Source organism: Prunus avium, chromosome 8, assembly GCF_965620075.1.
Source record: "Prunus avium chromosome 8, drPruAviu1.hap1.1, whole genome shotgun sequence".
NCBI classification, from domain to species: Eukaryota; Viridiplantae; Streptophyta; class Magnoliopsida; order Rosales; family Rosaceae; genus Prunus; species Prunus avium.
Genome location: NC_142291.1, coordinates 38491935 through 38515177, shown reverse-complemented (window position 1 = coordinate 38515177; position 23243 = coordinate 38491935). Strand labels below are relative to the sequence as shown.

The 23243-nt window shown below is 35.9% G+C and overlaps 3 protein-coding genes and 1 pseudogene across 5 annotated transcripts; all 4 read right to left on the bottom strand.

The window, feature by feature from the left end:
- Positions 1-47: 47 nt before the first annotated feature.
- LOC110763452 (nuclease) lies at positions 48-2106 on the bottom strand. Its single transcript, XM_021966240.2, has 2 exons — positions 1869-2106; positions 48-1275 (listed from the first exon to the last, which is right to left on the bottom strand). Exons 1-2 carry the CDS (start codon positions 2005-2007, stop codon positions 221-223), a joined length of 1194 nt encoding a protein of 397 aa, XP_021821932.2. The 5' UTR covers positions 2008-2106; the 3' UTR covers positions 48-220.
- A 1108-nt stretch (positions 2107-3214) lies between these two features.
- On the bottom strand, positions 3215-5271 carry LOC110746939 (sulfate transporter 3.2-like). 3 transcript variants are annotated; one of them, XM_088245532.1, is made up of 6 exons: positions 5068-5271; positions 4391-4542; positions 4108-4279; positions 3938-4011; positions 3753-3829; positions 3215-3644 (listed from the first exon to the last, which is right to left on the bottom strand). In XM_088245532.1, the coding sequence occupies exons 4-6, from the start codon at positions 3942-3944 to the stop codon at positions 3294-3296; spliced, it is 435 nt and encodes a 144-aa protein (XP_088101658.1). In that variant the 5' UTR covers positions 3945-4011; positions 4108-4279; positions 4391-4542; positions 5068-5271; the 3' UTR covers positions 3215-3293. The 3 variants fall into 3 exon arrangements, with proteins under 3 accessions (XP_088101658.1, XP_088101657.1, XP_088101659.1); XM_088245531.1 differs by having other exon boundaries at positions 4391-5271; XM_088245533.1 differs by lacking the exon at positions 4391-4542.
- A 2808-nt stretch (positions 5272-8079) lies between these two features.
- LOC110747461 (protein ANTAGONIST OF LIKE HETEROCHROMATIN PROTEIN 1 pseudogene) lies at positions 8080-9689 on the bottom strand (annotated as a pseudogene).
- Positions 9690-13200: 3511 nt separating this feature from the next.
- On the bottom strand, positions 13201-18731 carry LOC110763413 (sulfate transporter 3.1-like). The gene is made up of 12 exons (XM_021966197.2): positions 18176-18731; positions 17755-17962; positions 17015-17186; positions 16547-16612; positions 15772-15885; positions 15005-15121; positions 14742-14868; positions 14347-14633; positions 14065-14255; positions 13883-13968; positions 13715-13791; positions 13201-13608 (listed from the first exon to the last, which is right to left on the bottom strand). The coding sequence occupies exons 1-12, from the start codon at positions 18516-18518 to the stop codon at positions 13420-13422; spliced, it is 1977 nt and encodes a 658-aa protein (XP_021821889.2). The 5' UTR covers positions 18519-18731; the 3' UTR covers positions 13201-13419.
- Between the last annotated feature and the right edge of the window lie 4512 nt (positions 18732-23243).

Genomic DNA, 23243 nt, shown 5'->3' with positions numbered 1-23243 from the left:
TCATTCTACTTTCTAAGCCGCCATACAAAGATGGCTGATTCAGAGTCTATCAAAAACATACATACATTTCTTTTATGCAAGTCAATGTGAATAAGAGAAGCAATTCACCATTTCATGTCGTATATGGCTGGTGCCGGTGAAATTGCCGAAACAAATAATTTTACAGATTGAAACCGTTCCAAACTTCCAACTCATTTAAACCAGACTGGCAGAACAAGAATCACTTTGGTGCAGCGGTCTGCCTGCTGTGCAGCAAGTGTTTCACTAGGATATCCCTCATAGTCCTCCCCAATGGATCAACTTGCCTACAGCATTGTTCGCCATATCCCGAGTCATGATGACCAGATAAAGCAACATCTGGTTGTAATATATCTCCACTGTCAATTCTTATATTGTGAAGTAAACAACATACCAAGATGATGCTCGGAAGTTTCCTCTTATCGGGTCTCCACATGACCTTGTTAAGGATTCTCCAAGTGCCCTTTAACTGCGAGAATGCCGTTACTGCAAGTGACCTTGCAGCCCCATGCACGGCATTGAAAACAGAAATGGAAGCTGGGAGGCCATTGCTTTCATAAGGAGTTATGAGCCAGGGAAGCAAAGGATAGCCAACCCCACCAACTAAGTATTCTCTAATCTCTACTCCTCCAGATAAAGTTCTAACATTTTCATTCAAACGTTGTCCCCCTTCACAGAGCTTGAAAAATCCTGAACACTTTAAAAGTCTAGACACCGTCATGCCCCCAGGCCAACCGGTTACAATGTCAAGAAACCTCATCTCATGGTCAACAATTCCCTGCAAGAGCATGCTGTAGTTGTCCTCCAGGTCACACCAATCGTCTGATGTTTGAACAGTAGGAAGGGTCATAATGATGTGTGTACCATCTATGGCTCCACAACAATTGAGCAATCCAAAGGCTTCTTCAAGTTTGGACTTTATTTCTTCCATTCTGTTGGAATCAGGCCACTTGAGATGGTGCTTGGCACGTTCTTCCAATGCTTCAATGAATCTCCAAGTAACTTGAGAAACTGTAGACTGGCCTACCCCAAAGGCAGCTCCCACTGAGACTTGAGACTCACCAGATGCCAACCTTCTCAGGGCAATTGCAACCTGTTTCTCAACACTAAGAAGCCTTCCTTCTATGTTGATGAGACCTGACGGCGGCCTCGACACAAGGTCTTCTCTTACAAGGGAACAGATATAGTCAAAAGTCTTCTTAGAGACCCTAAAGAAATACTTAAAACCTTCCTCTTCATCATTGGATAGTGAAGAATCTGCACAGATGAATTACATAACCAAAACAGAATAAAGTTAAGTTATCATGGAAAGTTCAAAACAGAAATCAACTTGAAAAAAAGTAAAAAAAATCTACAAAAAAGGCAAATAGGAAGACAGAAAAACTTGCTTCCATATGACAAGAAGCAAAGCCCGACTATGTGTTTCTGTGTCTGTATATTCCCCAAGTCTGATTCAGTCAGGATTTCCAACTACTCATCCAACTTAGGCCAAGCCAGATTCCTAACAATTACATACTACTTTTACAGGCTAAAATCTCTATTGCTCCCTCTAGCAACAACTTTTCGACCACATCTTTCTCTTTTCAGGATGCAAAAGACAAAATCAAAAGCCAGTTTTCGTACAGCGGCCATCAGAAACTGAAGAGATTTCATAATTTAGCTAATTGAACAAAAGCACAGTTTAGGTTTTGAGCTCTAATTATGAACATCATTACGGAATTTTGTCTGTGCATCATGGATTTTGCAAAATAAACAAAATGTAAAGATAATTTAACTAAAACTACAAGTAATCTGAATGCATTCCACTAAAAGAAGAGTAATTGAAGACTGAGCTTAGTGAAAAGAGAAACCTTGGGTTGAAGAATTCTTGTGCCAGAAACTATCCCACCAGTCAGAATCTGCTGCTTTTGGCTCGACTGGAACCAAACTTAAGTTTTTCTTCAATTTCCTATCTTTCTTGCTCTTCTTTGATTTCTTGGGAGGCGCCATGGAAGCTCAAATGAGGAATTTCCCACCAGTCAGAATCTGCTGCTTTTTTGGCCTTGAACTTGAAGACTTTGATGGGAAAGAAGCGAGCCAGGCAGCGAGGGAAAGGTAAAGCTTGTATAGCCTTTTTTGGCCTTTATATTTTTAATAAATCGTATAGCCGCACGGCCATACTGGCATCCAATTTTTTTTTCCCTATTTTCGTTTATCGATAAGAGCAGTTTAGAGCATTATCCGTACTATTTTGGCATTACTCGAGTCTCTATTGTTCCCTTTTGATTTTTTACTTTTCCAGAGTTATTATTTGTATAAAGAATTTAGCATACACTTACATACATATTTTTCAATAATACTTTTGTTTTTCGTACACGTCTTAAAGACTCAGTAAAACACACATTTAAAAACAAACAAACGCAAAGGTTTGTACATATATTGTTTTCAAAGACACTGTTAATAACAAATAACATGAAATATCTCAAACACATCATGCGCCCTATCTAAAATATTATCTTCTGTTTTTTCTTTTTGGAAAGAGTAATGCATTCTATGCCTGTCATTTCGATTCAAAATGAAAAGGTTTAGAAACCACATGGATCAAAATTGTTTTTTAAGTACATATATTTACTGGAGAAAGCAACAATTTTCTTTACTTCTCTTGGTTTCAAAGCAGCAGTAAAAGTTTTCGTTTCTCTATATTTACTACATTCCTCTACTTAGAGAAAACAGAATAAATAATTCAAACCTAATATGCATTTACTAATGGAGTAGAAATCAAATCTATGCATCACAAACTTCAGAAATGATTCAAATATATAATTGAAACAACCATTAGTTTAGTAGCGTACTTCTCAACAACTGAGAATCCATATTGAGGAGATGAAGGCAACACTCCAATAGCACACTGCAAATTGCAACCATAATTTCCAAATATGCATGCTTGAAATTGAAAAAGAATTAGCCGCTTGGCAGACATGGGTTAGGCGAATTGGCCAAGGCAGTAAGCCCGTTCTCTTGCATCCAAATTTGAATCCCCCTCCCATAGATTAGATTAATTTAGAGTATTTTAGACTATCGATTTTATAAAAAATAAAAGAAATGCCCACTTGTAGCCTTGGTTAGAGTAAGAGAAGTCATTATGTGAGCTTGTATTTAGATTTTTGAAGTAATTAAGAAGAATATTGTAGTGGCTAGAAAGCATGCGTTTTCTTGTAATTGAGCTTCCAAGAGTTGTTGATCTCCAATATTTTTAATTTCATTATGCAGTGATATACAATATTCTCCAAATAACATTATGTTGGAAGGTGGAAAAAATTAATGCTTCCAACTCTGACTTGAGCAAACTTAACACACAAATGATGAGACTCATTTCTCCTTAATTCAAACGAGTCTTCATATTTATGTGGATATTGCTTTCTGATACATAAACTCACATTGTAGCCAGCTAAAGCCATCAAACGTTGTTCCATGCAGCTGGTTCTTGATCTTTGCCGGGGGTTGGGCTTGGTGGAGTGAAGCATGAAGTTGCATGCTGCAACAGCCTCTGCAACTGTGAGATAAATCCAATCTTGACCTATTTTCTCAATCAACTCTAACTTGTTCATCTTCTTCATCACCTCGCTTCCCGGGTTCGCCAGTACAAGCTAAACACAGAAATGGGAACAAAATTATAGAGCTTTATAAACAGATGAAATAAATATTTGGAATGAAATATTTGATAAATTGAAAGAGACTGTTGCAGATTTTTGTACCTGGAGTCCCCTTCTGTCAACAAGCTTTTCAATCCCTTCAAACATGCTTATCCCACTTGTGTCTATGTTACCAACAGCTGCAAATTAAACCAGAAAACAAATTAATTTCAGGGTAAAACATGTCACATTGATTTTCCCTATATATATATATATATATATATGCACTATTTGTTTCCCTTAATTACCAGTCATATCCAATATCACATATTGTAAGCTACTTTCCCCTGCAGATTTGATCCTACCTTCCTCATCATTTATCCTGAAAACAAGTAGGACTTTGGTTCAACTTTCAAATTATTATTTTTAAATTTGATTATAACATGCAAGAGTGTGTTCAGCTTTAATTAATTAGTACCTTTCTCTTTAAGTAGTTGGTATTTGCAAAGTAAATGGGAGCATCAATCTCAAGTATGAGAATTCCAGGAACATTGCTTGCATTGGGATACTGCTCAACATTTCTGTAAAACAAGGAATTCGGAAGGTTTCCTTGAACAAAAGTCCTTGGCCTTGCCACAAACAAATGTACCCTGATCACAGATAATGCAACCATCACAGAAGAAAAAAGAAATATTAGTTCTAATGCGTAGTTTTAAGTTGTTAGTTATTGTGTTACCGTCACGCACAATAATGATACGTACCGCTAAGACTAATCCAATTTCAACGCTGCCAAAAACAACGCCGATATAGGCACTCATGCAGACAACAAAGTCAAACTTGTCAACCTTCCAGAGGTGAATAGCAGCTTCATAGTCGATGACAACAAGCAAAGCCCGACTATGTGTTTTTGTGTCTGTATATTCCCCAAGTGTGATTCAGTCAGGATTTCCAACTACTCATCCAACTTAGATCAAACCAGATTCCTAACAATTACCTACTACTTTTACAGGCTAAAATCTCTATGGCTCCGACCACATCTTTCTCTTTCAGGATGCAAAACACATAATCAGAACCCAGTTTTCTTATAGCGGCCATCAGAAATTGAAGCGAGTTCATAATTTAGCTAAAGTCAGGAAAAAAAAAAGGACCCGCCTAGACCCGACTAGGCGGCCGCCTAGCGCCTAGGCCGATTTTTCCAACAGCCTAACTAAACTAAAGCACAGTTTATAGGTTTTGTGCTCTAATTATGAACATCATTACGGAATTTAACGTTACAGAACAAAATCCACCACCTGTTCTAGATGTCTGTGCATCATAGATTTTCCAAAATAAACAAAATATAAAGATAATTTAGTTAAAACTACAAGTAATCTGAATGCATTCCACTAAAGAGGAGGAAGCAGAGTAATTGGAGACTGAGCTTAGTGAAAAGAAAAACCTTGGGCTGAAGAAACTATCCCACCAGCCAGAGTCTGCGGCTTTATGCTCGACTGGAACCAAGCTTAAGTTTTTCTTAAATTTCCTATCTTTCTTGCTTTTCTCTTATTTCTTGGGAGGCGCCATGAGAGCTCAAATGAGGAATTGCCCACCTATTTTTTGGCCTTGAGCTTGAAGACTTTGATGGGAAGTGAATCAGTGAAGCGAGCCAGGCAGCGAGGAAAATGTAAAGCTCGTACAGCCATTTTTGGCCTTTTAAAAAAAAAAAAAAATAGTATAGCCGTACGGCTGTACTCTTTAAATATAATATATTTAAACGGTATAGCCGGTCGGCTATACTGGCATCCTTTTTAAACTCTCTATTTATAGAGTATAGCCGCGCGGCTATACGTTTAAAATATTCTTTTTTTGGAGTATAGGCGTTCGGCCATACTATATATATATATATATATATATATATAAGATTTTTGTAGAAATTTCACATGAACTTATACATAGGTTTCAATTTGTCACCTTAAAGAAAACTTGAGAGAAATGTCACCTTCATTTTTCAAAATCCAAGATTTGTCATATGACCTTAACGTCATCCAATTTTCCATCCATTTTTAAGGTTAGTTTAGTCTTTCCAATATGTAAACCAGCTCCTTTTTCGAACAAAAAAAAATCTCACCTTGAAATCCATTTGGGCTTTACCATATAAGGACGCCACCCCTCCAAGCCATGCAAAACCAGCTTTGGTCTTAGAACTGAAAGAAAATATCACAAACAAGCAAGAATTCTCAGGAACCCATTTTTGCTTTTGTTTTTGGACAGAAATATCCTTTTTTGCTTTATGTAGAAAATTTAAACCATGCCTTTTGAACTGTGGTGGTGTCGCTAAAGAGCTTATGTTTTAGTGAAGACTTCTAAAAAAAAATTAATTGGAAAAAAGAAAACAAGAATTCTTCCTTCTAGAGCTTGTGACCCTTATTTTTATCATTTCTTGGAGTCTTCATTTTCTCCAGAAATTGGGTCATGATGGAATGGTTAAGTATTTATATATGTTGTTACAGTAAAGAGGATTTCAAATCAAATCTAATTCTTCATAGAATAATTGAGATGTACAGGGAGATGAATTGACTGAAGAATGCAACGATGTTAAAGGAAAATTTGACTAGGTGAAAACAAATTTATGGGTTTTACGGATGGCTTGGAGGGATGGATGGTGGCGATGGGAGAGGAGAGGAAGAGGTTGCTTGGAGAAAAGGGCTGGATTAACTTCTTCTTTTTTTCCTTAACAGTGTTTAGGTTAAGTGTGGAAATGTGTCGAAAAAATAATGAAAGGATGGGGATAAGACAGGAAAAATGGGGAGAATAGATCTCATTTTGTAAGATTGGGGGCTTGGTAACAACACCCCCTTTTTTTTTTCTTTTCTTTTTCTTTTTTCTCTAAAATGGAAAGATTGAAATGCACTTAATAATGGATGGAAAATTGGATGGCGTTAAAGTCAGATGACAAATAATGGATTTTGAAAACTTAAGGTGACATTTCTCTTAAATTTTTCTTTAAGGTGACAAATGGAAACTTATGTACAAGTTCAGGTGACATTTCTACAAAAATCACTATAAAAAAAGATCCGCCTAGCGCCTAGGCGCCACTTGTCAAAAGTAGTAACACCGCGCGGCTATAAAAATTAGAGGAAAACGAGTATAGCCGTCCGGCCATACTATTTTTTTAATAAAATTTTTAAAAAAACGCGTGATTGCTCAAATGAGGAATTGGCCACCTCTTTTTTGGCCTTGAACTCGAAGATTTTTATGTGAAGCGAACCAGGTAGCGAGGGAAAGCTCCCATAGCCTTTCTTGGGCTTTTTTGTTTTTAATAAATAGTATAGCCGGTCGGCTGTACGCTTTAAATATAATATATTTAAAGGGTATCGCCGCCTGGCTTTGCCGGCATCTTTTTTTTTTCCCCTCATTTTCGTTTATCAGGGCTACAAGATCAGTTGGCTGCTCATATTCCATCTGTCATCTCTTTGAAGGAGTGTACAACACTTGAGAAGCATGTGCTTGCAGACGCCACATCTCATAAACTAGCCACAGAAGAATCAGAGGTAATCTCCATGTCTGTTTATACATTCCCTCTGCAATGGGAAATTGGACTGAGGTGATGATCCATTTATTAAAGCTTCAATACTCTCTTCTTTTTTTTCTATCTGGAACCTAAAGCTTTACTCTATTTATTTCCTTATCCATAATGGGTTAGCAATTTTTGATTGGTCCTGCACATTTTCTATCCTCTTTTGAACCTGTATGAACTCTTCAAAAATCATCTAGACATGCACCCATGAGTTCTCACTAATGTAATTATGTTCTTTGCTTCAATGCCATCGTGTATGGTCTTCTAGCCAGAAAGTTTTTTGAGAGACTTGCTTTTTATATTAGATGAATTGCGGAGCCAGTATGTGAATATATGGTTTATCTTCAGAATTATGCAAGTTGTTTGTGGCTCCAGGATTCTCTTTTGAACTTCCATTTATTTATTTATTTTTAAAAAGGGGTACTTCAATTTTGGGAAATTTTATGGAAAGGAAGCTGGTTTCTATCTACATTGGGCTGGACATGAATTGTTCAGCTCATGGCATGTTGCATTTGATTTCAATAGTTCAATGATGCATGCAATTTTGGATATCATTTGAATTTGACACATCTATATTCCACTTGTACCCAGGATGACTTTCTGCATGCTGAAAGCTTTCATTTGGATGGAGATCAAGTGGCCACGGTATCAGATGGTGTTTCGGACTTGCAGGATTTACAAAGAAGAATAAAAGCTATTGAAAAGGTAACGGTGGAAAAGGAAAGGCATTTTTCCTCAAATCAGGTACGAAGAAATTCAGGGATGGGGTTGGTAGCACTACGAAGAAGCGTGAAATATCTGGCTCAAGAAAAGACATCATTCTTGATCAGATATCAGAGTGTTCATCCTATGGGATAAGCAGAAGAGACACCATAGAGACTGATGGTCAGATGCTTGAGTTGTGGGAAACCACTGACCAGGATGCCAGCATTGATTTGATGGTTGGCAAGGGCCAGAAGGTGGACGCTGTACCAACTGACCACAGTCAGACTGAAGCAGTAAAGGAACACAAGAGATTTACAGAGCCCCGTCAAGAAGACAACAAGAGAAGGATTCTAGAAAGTCTTGATTCTGATGTACAAAAGTTGACAAACCTTCAAATAACCGTGGAAGACCTGAAGAGGAAGGTGGAGATTACTGAAAAGAGCAAAAAGGGCAAAGGTATTGAATTTGAAAACGTGAAGGAGCAGCTGGAAGAAGCTGATGAGGCCATCACTAAGTTGTGATATATCTCCACAGTCAATTCTTATATTGTGAAGTAAACAACATACCAAGATGATGCTCGGAAGTTTCCGCCTATCGGGTCTCCACATGACCTTGTTAAGGATTCTCCAAGTGCCCTTTAACTGCGAGAATGCCGTTACTGCAAGTGACCTTGCAGCCCCATGAACGGCATTGAAAGCGGAAATGGAAGCTGGGAGGCCATTGCTTTCATAAGGAGTTATGAGCAAGGGAAGCAGAGGATAGCCAACCCCACCAACTAAGTATTCTCTAATAATCTCTACTCCAGATAAAGTTCTAACATTTTCATTCAATTGCTGTCCACCTTCACAGAGCTTGAAAAATCCTGAACACTTAAAGTCTAGACACCGTCATGCCCCCAGGCCAACCAGTTACAATGTCAAGAAGCCTCATCTCATGGTCAACAATTCCATGCAAGAGAATGCTGTAGTTGTCCTCCAGGTCACACCAATCGTCTGATGTTTGAACGGTAGGAAGGGTCATAATGATGTGTGTACCATCTATGGCTCCACAACAATTGGGCAATCCAAAGGCTTCTTCAAGTTTGGACTTTATTTCTTCCATTCTGTTGGAATCAGGCCACTTGAGATGATGCTTGGCACGTTCTTCCAATGCTTCAATAAACTCTCCAAGTCACCTGAGAAACTGTGGACTGGCCTACCCCAAAGGCAGCTCTCACTGATACTTGAGACTCACCAAATGCCAACCTTCTTAGAGCGATTGCAACCTGTTTCTCTACACTAAGAAGCCTTCCTTCTACGTTGATGAGACCAGACAGCAGCCTCGACACAAGGTCTTCTCTTACAAGGGAACAGATATAGTCAAAACTCTTCTTAGAGACCCTAAAGAAATACTTAATACTTTCCTCCTCATTATTGGATAGTGAAGAATCTGCACAGATGAATTACATCGCCAAAACAGAATAAAGTTAAGTTATCATGGAAAGTTCAAAACAGAAATCAACTTTAGAAAATATAAAAAATCTACAAAAAGGCAAATAGGAAGACAGAAAAACTTGCTTCCATATAACAACAAGCAAAGCCCGACTATGTGTTTCTGTATCTGTATATTCCCCAAGTGTGATTCAGTCAGGATTTCCAACTACTCATCCAACTTAGATCAAACCAGATTCCTAACAATTACATACTACTTTTACAGGCTAAAATCTCTATTGCTCCCTCTAGCAATAACTTTTCGACCACATCTTTCTCTTTAAGGATGCAAAACACATAATCAGAACCCAGTTTTCTTATAGCCGCCATCAGAAATTGAAGCGAGTTCATAATTTAGCTAAAGTCAGGGGAAAAAAAATGGAGCCGCCTAGCGCCTAGGCCGATTTTTCCAACAGCCTAACTAAACAAAAGCACAGTTTATGGGTTTTGTGCTCTAATTATGAACATCATTACGGAATTTAACGTTACAGAACAAAATCCACCACCTGTTCTAGATGTCTGTGCATCATAGATTTTCCAAAATAAACAAAATATAAAGATAATTTAGTTAAAACTACAAGTAATCTGAATGCATTCCACTAAAGAGGAGGAAGCAGAGTAATTGGAGACTGAGCTTAGTGAAAAGAAAAACCTTGGGCTGAAAACTATCCCACCAGCCAGAGTCTGCGGCTTTAGGCTCGACTGGAACCAAGCTTAAGTTTTTCTTCAATTTCCTATCTTTCTTGCTTTTCTTTGATTTCTTGGGAGGCGCCATGAGAGGTCAAATGAGGAATTGCCCACCTCTTTTTCGGCCTTGAACTCGAAGACTTTGATGGGAAGTGATTCAGTGAAGCGAGCCAGGAAGGGAGGGAAATGTAAGCTCGTATAGCCATTTTTGGCCCCCTTTTTTTCTTTTTCTTTTTTCTTTTTTTTAAATTTATAAAATAAATAGTATAGCCGAACGGCTAGATATTATATTTAAATGGTATAGCCGTTCGGCTGTACTCTTTAAATATAATATATTTAAAAGGTATAGCCGCCCGGCTATACTGGCATCTTTTTCCCCCCCCCTGATTTTCGTTTAGATGAATTGCGGAGCCAGTATTTGAATATATGGTTTATCTTCAAAATTATGCAAGTTGTTTGTGGCTCCTGGATTCTCTTTTGAACTTCCTTTTATTTTACTTTTGAGTTATCAATATTATTTTGATTCAACGAACAAGGCCACCATCAAATTCTAATTTTGGGTGTGAATAACCAATCTAGTTACAAACTTCACGACGAAAGTGCATATTTAAAAGAAATGGTACTTCAATTTTGGGAAATTTTATGGAAAGTAAGCTGGTTTCTATCTACATTGGGCTGGACATGAATTGTTCAGCTTATGGCATGTTGCATTTGATTTCAATAGTAGTATTTTTTAATAAAATTAAAAAAACCGCGTATCGCCGTTCGGCTATACTCGGCTATACTATTTTTTTTAAAAAGGAAAATACGAGTATAACTGCGCGGCTAGACTATTTTTTAAATAAAATTAAAAAAACCGAGTATAGCCGCGGATGTACTATTTTTTTTAAACATTAGAAAAAAATCGGGTATAACCGCGCGGCTATACTATTTTTTAAAGAAACATTAATACAAACGAGTATAGCCGTTAAAAAAAAATATGAACCACCTTTCTAACCTTTCTAACCTTTCTAAGAGAATGGATTCATCTTCATAGGAAACTTTGGATCTACGTAAAAGTTTTCATTTCTCTATATTTACTACATTCCTGTACTTAGAGAAAACATAATAAACAATTAAAACCTAATATGCATTTACTAATGGCCTAGAAATCAAATCTATGCATCACAAACTTCAGAAATGATTCAACCACTGAGATTCCATATTGAGGAGATGAAGGCAGGGAAATGATTCAGTGAAGCGAGCCAGGAAGGGAGGGAAATGTAAACTCCGTATAGCCATTTTTGGCCCCCTTTTTAAAAAAAATAATAATATATAAATAAATAGTATAGCTGATCGGCTAGATATTATATTTAAATGGTATAGCCGTTCGGCTGTACTCTTTAAATATAATATATTTAAAAGGTATAGCCGCCCGGCTATACTGGCATCTTTTTTTTTCCCCCCTGATTTTCGTTTAGGTGAATTGCGGAGCCAGTATTTGAATGTATGGTTTATCTTCAAAATTATGCAAGTTGTTTGTGGCTCCTGGAGTCTCTTTTGAACTTCCTTTTATTTTACTTTTGAGTTATCAATATTATTTTGATTCAACGAACAAGGCCACCATCAAATTCTAATTTTGGGTGTGAATAACCACTCTAGTTACAAGCTTCACGACGAAAGTGCATATTTAAAAAAAATGGTACTTCAATTTTGGGAAATTTTATGGAAAGTAAGCTGGTTTCTATCCACATTGGGCTGGACATGAATTGTTCAACTTATGGCATGTTGCATTTGATTTCAATAGTTCAATGGTGCATGCAATTTTGGATATCATTTGAATTTGACACATCTATATTCCACTTGTATCCAGGATGCGATTTTGAGATGAATTGACTGAAGCTGAAGGATGCAACAATGTTGAAGGAAAATTTGACTAGGTGAAAACAAATTTATGGGTTTTACGGATGGATGGTGGTGATGTGAGAGGAGAGGAAGAGGTTGGGGCGACTTGGAGAAAAGGGCTGGATTAACTTGTTTTTTCCCTTAATTGTGTTTAGGTTAAGTGTGGAAATGTGTCGAAAAAATAACGAAGGGACGAGGATGAGACAGGAAAAATGGGGACAAATAGATCTCATTCCATAAGATTGGGGGCTTGGTCACAACACCCCTCTTTTTTTCTTTTTTCTCTAAAATGGAAAGACTAAAATGCCCTTAAAAATGGATGGAAAATTGGATGGCGTTAAAAGTCAGATGACAAATAATGGATTTTGAAAAATTAAGGTGACATTTCTCTTAAATTTTTCTTTAAGGTGACAAATGGAAACTTATGTATAAGTTCATGTGACATTTCTACAAAAATCCCTATAAAAAAAGACCCGCCTAGCACCTAGGAGCCACATGTCAAAAGTAGTAATGCCGCGCGGCTATACTATTTTTTAATAAAATTTAAATAAAAAAAACCGCGTATAGCCACGCGGATGTACTATTTTTAAAAAACATTTGGAAAAAACCGAGTATAGCCGCTATTTTTTTAAAAAAAAAGATGAACTGCCTTTCTAACCTTTCTAAGAGAATGGATTCATCTTCATAGGAATCTTTGGATCTACGTAAAAGTTTTCGTTTCTCTATATTTACTACATTCCTGTACTTAGAGAAAACGGAATAAACAATTAAAACCTAATATGCATTTACTAATGGAGTAGAAATCAAATCTATGCAGTATGCATCACAAACTTCAGAAATGATTCAAAAATATAATTGAAACAACCATTAGTTTAGTAGCGTACTTCTCAACAACTGAGAATCCATATTGAGGAGATGAAGGCAACACTCCAACAGCACACTGCAAATTGCAACCATAATTTCCAAATATGCATGCTTGAAATTGAAAAAGAATTAGCCGCTTGGCAGACATGGGTTAGGCGAATTGGCCATGGCAGTAAGCCCGTTCTCTTGCATCCAAATTTGAATCCCCCTCCCATAGATTAGATTAATTTAGAGTATTTTAGACTATCGATTTTATAAAAAATAAAAGAAATGCCCACTTGTAGCCTTGGTTGGAGTAAGAGAAGTCATTATGTGAGCTTGTATTTAGATTTTTGAAGTAATTAAGAAGAATATTGTAGTGGCTAGAAAGCATGCGTTTTCTTGTAACTGAGCTTAGAAGAGTTGGTGATCTCCAATATTTTTAATTTCATTATGTAGTGATATACAATATTCTCCAAATAACATTATGTTGGAAGGTGGAAAAAATTAATGCTTCCAACTCTGACTTGAGCAAACTTAACACACAAATGATGAGACTCATTTCTCCTTAATTCAAACGAGTCTTCATATTTATGTGGATATTGCTTTCTGATACATAAATTCACATTGTAGCCAGCCAAAGCCATCAAACGTTGTTCCATGCAGCTGGTTCTTGATCTTTGCCGGGGTTGGGCTTGGTGGAGTGAAGCATGAAGTTGCATGCTGCAACAGCCTCTGCAACTGTGAGATAAATCCATTCTTGACCTATTTTCTCAATCAACTCTGACTTGTTCATCTTCTTCATCACCTCGCTTCCCGGGTTCGCCAGTACAAGCTAAACACAGAAATGGGAACAAAATTATAGAGTTATATAAACAGATGAAATAGAAATTTGGAAGGAAATATTTGATATATTGAAAGGGACTTGCAGATTTTTGTACCTGGAGCCCCCTTCTGTCAACAAGCTTTTTGACCTCTTCAAACATGCTTATCCCACTTGTGTCTATGTTACCAACAGCTGCAAATTAAACCAGAAAACAAATTAATTTCAGGGTAAAAAATGTCACATTAATTTTCTTCGTATATATCTATTTGTTTCCCTTAATTACCAGTCATATCCAATATCACATATTGTAAGCTACTTTCCCCTGCAGATTTGATTCTATCTTCCTCATCATTTATCCACCTTGTAATCCTGAAAACAAGTAAGACTTTGGGTCAACTTTCAAAATATTATTTTTAAATTTTATTATAACATGCAAGAGTGTGTTCAGGTTTAATTAATTAGTACCTTTCTCTTAAGTAGTTGATATTTGCAAAGTAAATGGGAGCATCAATCTCAAGTATGAGAATTCCAGGAACATTGATTGCATTGGTATACTGCTCAACATTTCTGTAAACCATGGAATTCGGAAGGTTTCCTTGAACAAAAGTCCTTGGCCTTGCCACAAACAAAAGTACCCTGATCACAGATATTGCAACCTACACAGAAGAAAAAAGAAATATTAGTTCTAATCAGAGTTTCTAAGTTGTTAGATATAGTATTACCGTCACACGCAACAATGATACGTACCGCTAAGACTAGTCCAATTTCAACGCTGACAAAAACAACGCCGATATAGGCACTCATGCAGACAACAAAGTCAAACTTGTCAACCTTCCAGAGGTGAATTGCGGCTTCATAGTCTATGAGGCCGAGCATGGCGGCTATTATAATAGCAGACAACACAACCAGGGGAGTGTAATGGAACAGAGGAGTGAGGAACAACAATGTGAACATAACCGCAATTGCCATGACAACGTTTGACATTGCCGTCTTGCATCCTGCATTGTAGTTAACTGCTGATTTGGAAAACGGCCCTGAAAATTGATGAAGAAATTTCGCTTAATTAGCAACATGAAATGAATCTAATGAAGATTAAACCCCTTAATTTAATTAGTATTAAATGTGTACGATGAGTGATTAACCTGTGGTGAGGTAGCAAGAAGTGCAAGAACCAGCAATGTTCATCATCCCAATGGCAATCATTTCTTTGTTCCCATCAATGTGGTAGTTCTTGAACATGGAAAAGCTTCTCCCTACTGCTATTCCTTCCTGCACATAGCAATTAGGAAAACCCACAATCCATTAATTGTTATAATTAAGAACGGTTTGCAATACAACATGTTTATTGTCGTGATCAACTGGCCTAACCAACATCAATAATTAAAGAATTATGTTAATTACTTACCGCAAGAGCTATGACTCCAGTGATGACGCCAGTTTTGAAAGCTGTTGATAGATAAGGAGACACAAACACAAAGTCTCCAAAGGACAGTGGATTAAGCCCCTTCTTCAGCTTTCCTATCTGAAAATATATATATATCCACCAGAAAATTCAGGCATTAATTAGAAAAATTTGTCATTAGGTAAAAAACAAAATACAAAATACAAAAAGCTTTTATAAATTAAATGGAAAAGGTATTGACAATGACCAATCAACCAGAAGAACTGTCTCTGATGCCATGGGAGATAGGGGAAATATAGCAAACTTTAGGGGCCCACACAATTTCTACCCAATTCTATTATTGGTGGGGGCTCAATAATGTAGACAGAGTGCTTAAATAATTATTTATGGGTTGGCCCAAGACTAGTTTTTGCCAAAGGCCTCTCAAACCACATGGGAGATGGACCTGCTTTTTTAACTTTTATGGTGGTCCAATCTGTTCCTAACTAGGCCACTAGTTGGTGATCACAGACTCCTCGGTTTTTTTCTAATTTTATCATGGTTGCGTACCGTCCAGTTAAAATATGTCATGTGTCATAGAATCTTAATTATAAATAAGAGTTCGTAACACATGGTAGGTTTTGACGTATACCAATTGTAACATGATAGGAAAGCCGGCACTAGTGTTTTTCTCTTGAGCGTTTTGTTATGTCTACTTCTCTCATCACTTGAATAATCCAATCGCATAATGAGAAAAATAAATAAATGAGTTCTAAAATGGGAGTGCTCACCACTTCAACGCCATGTTTCTCAGCATGGGTGAGATAAACCAGAACGCTTCCCAATATGACTGACGTGAGAGGTGCCATGGCTGATATCCAAAAGAACTTGGGTTTTTTCTTGCTCTGCATCACCATGTTGACAAAGAAACTGTATCAGCCACATTAGCATTTTAAAATTCACCTTTCTTTTTGACAAAGAAACAATGCTTAATATATTGGCAGCCATGGATTAATTAATCCTACTATTATTTTACAAAAAATGCTAATCCACATTTATATACACCTTTCTAATAAAAATGGACCCATTGTATTGGTATGGAAATATAATATGCCTAGCATTGCTCGTTATTTTAACTAGGTGCATGCAGCTGGGCCGGAGTCAATAATCTTTGAAAGTTTATGTTACTTAATTTGAAATGGGAGCAGGTTATAGTTGAAAGTGAAACGAGAATTTTGATCTAACAAAAAGGAAGTCTAAAAAAGGAAGTTGGTTGGTTTCAACCCATGGAAAATAGAGGGGTCTACAAAGTCGGATGCTAAGTAGTTTCTTGAAACTTTTTTGACTAATTGGAACTTTATTTCTATTATTAATCCAATCGAATTCAACCATTTTTCCAATTCTCTGTTATTTTTTTTAAAAAATTGCTGGGGCATCACATCAGGCATATACTTGCGTTACAGATTGTTGGATTAAATAGAAAACATGTCAGGATTAAAGAATAAGTATCAGAGATTAATATAATAAACAAGGGAAATTAAAGATCTGGGTTCGATATTCACTTACAAAGTATTTGGTGACGAGGAGAAAGAAGAGAAATAAACATCCCAAAACTCCGCTTTCCCATCTCCACTGCAAGCAACAACCACCAATCATTGTTAGAAGGAATTATAAAACTCAAACCCACTTGAGCAATAAAATTCTATCCAAATAATATTCAGACTTTCTTGCTTAATTAAATTCTTCCGTAGCCTTTGTCAAATAAAAACAAACACTTTAGGTTTTAGAAAATGACCCCTCAACTCTTTTTTTTCTTCTTTTAATTTAAGAAGATATCCATACCATGACGCTAACACGTGTCAAATTCTTTCACGATCATATATGCGTGTGTGTGTGAACATATAATGCATGTGATTAACAAAAGTTTAGGGTGTCCCAAAACAAGACTTGATGACTTAAATTAAACATAAAGAAAGGCAGTTTGATTAATTTTGCGCGGCTGAGAAATGGGAGGAAAGGGACAAGACAACCAACCTCATGTGTTTGGCTGAAGACAGAACGCAGAACTGACACAACGTCGGTCTCATGGGTGAAATGGTTAAGCCCAAGAATCCCTTTTAGCTGCTGCAGGCACACCACCGTGGCTGCCCCTGCCATGAACCCTACTATCGTTGCATGTGATAGAAAATCCACGATAAAACCCAGCCTGCAATCCAATCAATCAATCATATACATATATGTATATATATATATTCATTCATGCAAAACACATAATAATACCAGATGCGGGATAGGTCAGTTAATCAAGGTAAGTGTGTCCGTTTCTTTAAAGCTAAGTTCAAACCTCCTTATCGTATATTAGAATAGTTTAAAAAATATAACAAAATTGGAAAAAAAAACCTCTCTAAATCAAATTTAATTTATATCCTTGTATCCCTATCAGAGTATGGTTTTTATTTATTTATAAATATTATATATATTTAGAAATCTTTGAAGCTGGCTGTGGATCAATCGGTGTCTGCAGAATCTTGAAAACAGTGAGCGATCGAATCTCATTAGTCTAATTATTGAACAGGAAAAAGTTAAATTGTGCTAAAAGACGAAAATTCCAGAAAGCAAGTACAAAATGTTTACCTTTTCTACATCAATTTGAGCTCATTTGCCTTATTGTTCCTACTACTTAAATCTATTAAGTTGCGTCTAATTAGCTAATTACTGCACTAAACCTACCATAATAGATATTTATGGTAGGAAAATATAAGAAAACTACTGACCTCAAGAAGCCCAAGGAAGCTTGGAAAACTCCAGCGAAGAGGGTTGCTGTGAAAGCCAGGTGAAGATAAAGGGTAGGGTTCTCCATAGCATTGACCTCTGCCCCCAGCATTGAAGCTGTGAGAAGTGAAGCCACGGCCACTGTCCCCACAGCCAAATCTCTTGAGCTCCCCATCATGGCATAAACCAATGGTGGAATAAAGCTTGAATCTGCATTAAAAAAAATATTTATATTATTTATAATTAACACGAAGTTTATAATAACTGATCACAACCCCAACTCTCACATGCAACATGTATCCTATAAATATTAATTTATTTTCTAGTGCATAACAAAATGAACGATGAAAAACTGAGAGTGGGAACAACCAAATGAAAGAAATGAAGAAGAAGAAACTATAGAATTGTACAAGTGCTACTCACACAGGCCAAGAATTGGTGGCAAGTTTGCAAGCTTGGCATAGCTAATCCCCTGAGGGATAGCGAGGCTGGCGATGGTGATGCCGGAGATGAGATCGGATTTCAAGAAGTCAAGCGTGTAGCGAGGCCCCCATTCAAAAATTGGAAAGAAGTATTGAAGGCCAAGAACAAGCTTTCTTGAAGCTGGCTGGTTCTTGAACTGCCTCAAAGGGTCATCGGGGAAGAAGGTCTCCTTGAGAGAGTTTTTCAGGGTTTTGACGAAGGGTTGTGGTGGAGGGATTGCAACTCGGTGAGGAGACTGACCCTCCACATTTGTTGAAGGGTATACATAATCAGCGTTACCCATGAAAAGAAAATAAAAAAAGGCTAGCTAGCTAGGAAAAGGTGGTACAATTAGAAATACAAGGGGTACAAAAGTTGGGATGTTGTGCACCGATTTGGAAATGCTAAAAGGTTTTTGGGTAGAGTCTTGGAGGAGGTGGGTGAGAAATTATTAAGGAGGAGGAAGAAGAGAGAGAGAGAGAGAGAGAGAGCAGCTGAGACTGAGAGAAGTGTGTGATTGCTTATGGCAATTTATATAAGTGGAGAGGACGGTGTGTTTGCATTGTGTGGGATTTTTCATTATTTTTTTTTTTCTCAAGAGAGTGCGTTTTGGGGCCCACTTATATTAGTGATCATAGAGGTACACGTCAGATCAGGGTTTTCAAATTTGTTAGCTGGCATTGAACACCTCGTGCTCTAATTTGTTCACTTGCGTTGTGTTCTCCTCCCCTGCACGATGAGGAGGAGGCAAAATCCAGGAAGCTCACGTATATTATATAGATATATATAGATATATATATTTTTAAATTCTCAAATGATGCAGATATATTATGCATGGCTGCACTGCTTCATACTTGCCACCATGGCATGATTAGGCTTTAACACGTGTTAGTTGACAAGTTTTTGGCGGTTAAAGTTTGCTGGTAATTGACATGCATCAGTTTAGGTTTTTCTTCTATTATTTAGGTCCAATCCCAAAAATTGAATGAAGTAGATTTAATTTCATGACGTGTTCAGAAGGTTTGATTCGATTTGTGATTAATTAGTTTCAAATTCAAATCAATGCGCCTAACATTTTTGCTTGATATTTTCATATGCATTCGTTGTGTGTAGTTCGGTCAAATAATCAAAGTTGGTGACCAGAGGAAATCGTACTCTTTTTGATTTTTTTTAAATTGGGCCGAAGGAGGAAATCATTGTTAATATGCTTACTTTGATAATTACCCGTATGCTTACGTCTGATCTTAATTTGCTTTTTTAAGTAATTGCATATGTCATGTTACACTATCCTTTTCCCATTTCCAATCATCTTCTTATATTAAAAAAACAAAACTCCTCCTACGAGCATTTCCAAGGGAGATGTCAAATACCAAACATTAAATTTAAATTTGATGGTTGATGTGGCAATTTGACATCTTGCATAGTTTTACACCCCACCCGATATGTCAAATTAAAATATTATTTTATTACTTTCTTAAATGAATGTATTTTTATATTTTACTATTAAGAGTAATTCATTAATCAAGTTAAAATACTTATAAATTAATTATAAAATGTAACATAAATATAATTAAACAAAAAAAATCATCCATCTTCACGTTGGTTGATGAAAAGAACATAAAAAATATCAACAAATATAAATTTTCAACGGCAATAATATTGTAGTGTCAAGTGATGATAAAAAAGGAACATCAGATACATGAAATAATAACAAGAAGATAAAAATGTAGATAAGTATTAAATGAAAGGATAAAGCCTCAACCAGATGGGCGAAAAAATAATAAAACAATCAAAAGATGTCTCCAACACTTGACGGCAATTTTGACAGCATACACCATTTCACCTAGACTATAGCAATTCGATTGGAGTAAATTTCAGTTGTTATTTTTATTTGTCATCTCCTTTGAAGATGCTCTAACGAATCTATTAATAAAAAGGAATTTCTTTTTACTTACAAATTAAGTTAACATATAAATATGGCTCGTTTATACATGTGTTCATTGTAAGTTTGTAACTTCACCTACAAAATTATAATAATTTTTTTACAAATGTGAGTTAAACTAGTTGATCAAGGCAATAAGCATGTCTCTTGCACTCAAATTTTTGCTTTCTGTTAATTATATTAATTTAGAATAATTATCGCTTGTATAAAAAACATAAGGGTTGAATGTTCACTTGTTGGGTGTCGACCCACTTTGCCAATTTGACCAAAAGAGGTCGATTTTTCTCTTTCACACAAATGCAAGGGTCAAATTTGAAACACTCTTCAGCGTGTCATAAAAACTGTTGCTTTTTCACGGCCTATTTTGACGTGTCATTGCTGATGTGTAAGAACAAATACTACAGCCTGTCCACCAATCCAAATTTTCAACCTCTTCTTGAAACTGACCAATTACTGTACGACAATCTACGAAGTCAACATTTTAACTCGTATGTTGTCCTTTAATCCGAGGGTATTTATGTCATATCCTGGCCCTTAATTCGAGAACATCCCGTGATTAGAATAATTATCTGTATTTAGAAACCGATCACTAAAATAAAATCAACTAGCCCTTTTTGAGTACAGAGAGTCACAAACTCAAACACAAGCTAATTAATTAATTAATTATTAGGGAGATGGGTAGGAATGAATGAGGTTAATTATATCCCATATTAATAATAATTATGAGCATGTATATATAAAAACATGATAATTTGACCATATATACTTTAGATACAGATTTACCGTTTTCTGCTGTTGCGCGACAAATTTGTATAGTAGGTCTGAGTACATGTGCTTTTGGTTGCTGGATCGGAGATTTAGTCATTATTTGGGTTGTGTGTGATTCTCTCCAAATCAATTCAACATGTTGTTGTATTTAGTCACCGGAGAAGATTTACCCATATTCGACACATAATTGCTTTATACTTTTGTTTGTTCATCAATAATATACTACCACTTTTTTTTTTTAGTTTAAAAAACAAAGATTTAGAATGTAGAGTTTATGCATATATGCCGCGAGGTTTATATTCCATAAGACAAAGTAGGACAACTAATTAAGGTTATCTAAAGACTTTTGTTCTCGTCTCAAAATAATATAAGCTTGTCTCCAATACAATAACTTCGTGTGAATAATTGAAGAGGATGAGCTTAACCAATAAATAAAAAACAATTAAGAAGAGGATTTGGTTTAAATGTCCCTTGAATGGAATATATATATAGTCCCCTTCTATTGAGGGATTCCTCAAAATTTGAGGGATACCCTTAAGGGTCCCGTACGAATTTTTTTTTAATGATCCAAACTATTGATTTTTTAAGTCTACATTCATAGATCATCTTTGCAAAAAATTAGATAAATCGGAAACCATTTCGAAATCCATTTGTGTTCTGCAAAATCAATGAACATGTTGCTTCAAGAAAGTACTAAAATTTCAATAATTCAATTGAGTGGTGAAATTATATCGGATTCAAGTGATTTATTGTAGAGATTATCTTTGAATGAGTGTCTACAAAATAGACGGTTTAGATTGGTGAAATACAATACAGAGTGGGCCCTACAAAGGTGTCCCTCAAATAAGCTTATTTGAGGGATCATTCAACTGAAGCTCCATATATATATATATATAGCTTATAATTTGTTGAGCTTTATGGGAATATATTGAAACTAGCTTGTCAATGTTGAGTTATTTATTTATTCATTTTTTTTAAAACAAGCAATTGAGTGGGTTGAGGAATCACCAGATATTATTAAGGACATTTTAATTAATAATCGGGATAAGGCGCCAAGTCCTCCCTTTTTTCCTATTGATGATTAATAACATCTTCCCTCGTATCGTCAAGATTCTCTAAAAAAAACAATTTATGTTATGATGTGGTGTGTGCTTGTCTCTCTGCGTATACATATATGAGCTACACTGACTTTTACACCCAAATGGTTTTACACTCATGCACCCACTGGCGAATCTAGCAAGGGGCCAGTGAAGGCCATTGCCCTCACTGCCTTTTCTCCACCATGAACTTGCTTCGCAATTTTATGTTGATTTGTTTGAGTGTGGGGGCAACATGTTTGATAAAATACCTCACTTAAGGGGTTGAGGTAGGTATACAGGGGCAATCAACTAAGTTGGTTTGTGGGCAACAAATTGAGTTCCTCAAAATGGGTCGTTCTTGAGAGTCATTTAAAATTAAAAAAAAATAAAGAAATTAACTAATAGCTCTAATTTCTCAAATTTCAAATTTTATTCTAGTCTATTATATATGTGTCCTCTCTGTAACGACTTAGTTGTTAGAGGTTGTATACATTGATAAAAATGTATTTGACTGTATTAATAATAACATTATAATTATGATTGATAATATTGTTTTTTTGTTTTTTTTGCTACTAATGAAAGCATTTGTAGTCATTGATAAAATTTTCTGGATGCACCAATAGGAAAAAGTAGAATTAAATTATTTTGTTTTCGTAAAACACACACACTCTCTAAATGTTGAATTTCTTAACAAATTAAATTATGTAATAACTATGTTATATATTCTAGTGGTGTACACACTTTTTATTGAATCTCACTCATTTATTTACCTCATATAATAAAATATGAAATATATATCTATATGTATAGCCGTTGACATTTCGACCGCCCAATCCAACTGCTCGTAGAGGAACTTATTTATGCATGCGCACTGGTTGTTCATCACGTTTTTGCATGCCATTATATATTTGGCATCACAATTTATATATCTAAAGGGGTTTCTAATCTATATATATAAAGCAAAAGGCAGAGAATGGTGAAACATTCAAAATACTAAAAAATAATGCAAACATTAAGAATTGAAATTATTAATTAAATGAGGATAATATGGTAAATTCACACTTTTTCATATAAAAAAAAATAAAATTAAAAGAAAAATCAGATAATGGATCCTATTTTTATGGAACACAACTACCCATTATCTTTTTTAATTATAAAATAAATTTATTTATTAAAAATAAAATAAAAACATCTCGCAAGTGCGGAAGCGCGTGCGGAGAAGCTAGTTATAATTACTAAT

Bases quoted from the DNA above. Each gene is read 5' to 3' on its own strand.
- LOC110763452 (XM_021966240.2), bottom strand. From the start codon at position 2,007: ATGGCGCCTCCCAAGAAATCAAAGAAGAGCAAGAAAGATAGGAAATTG. The intron at 1,276-1,868 runs GTTTCTCTTTTC...TCATCTGTGCAG, and splicing joins CAAGAATTCTTCAACCCAAG to ATTCTTCACTATCCAATGAT.
- LOC110746939 (XM_088245531.1), bottom strand. The intron at 3,645-3,752 runs GTACAAAAATCT...TTCTGTGTTTAG, and splicing joins TTGACAGAAGGGGACTCCAG to CTTGTACTGGCGAACCCGGG.
- LOC110763413 (XM_021966197.2), bottom strand. From the start codon at position 18,518: ATGGGTAACGCTGATTATGTATACCCTTCAACAAATGTGGAGGGTCAG. The intron at 16,613-17,014 runs GTTGGTTGTCTT...TGTTGCTTGCAG, and splicing joins TCTTCAGCCAAACACATGAG to TGGAGATGGGAAAGCGGAGT. The intron at 13,792-13,882 runs GTAATTAAGGGA...TTTAATTTGCAG, and splicing joins TGTGATATTGGATATGACTG to CTGTTGGTAACATAGACACA.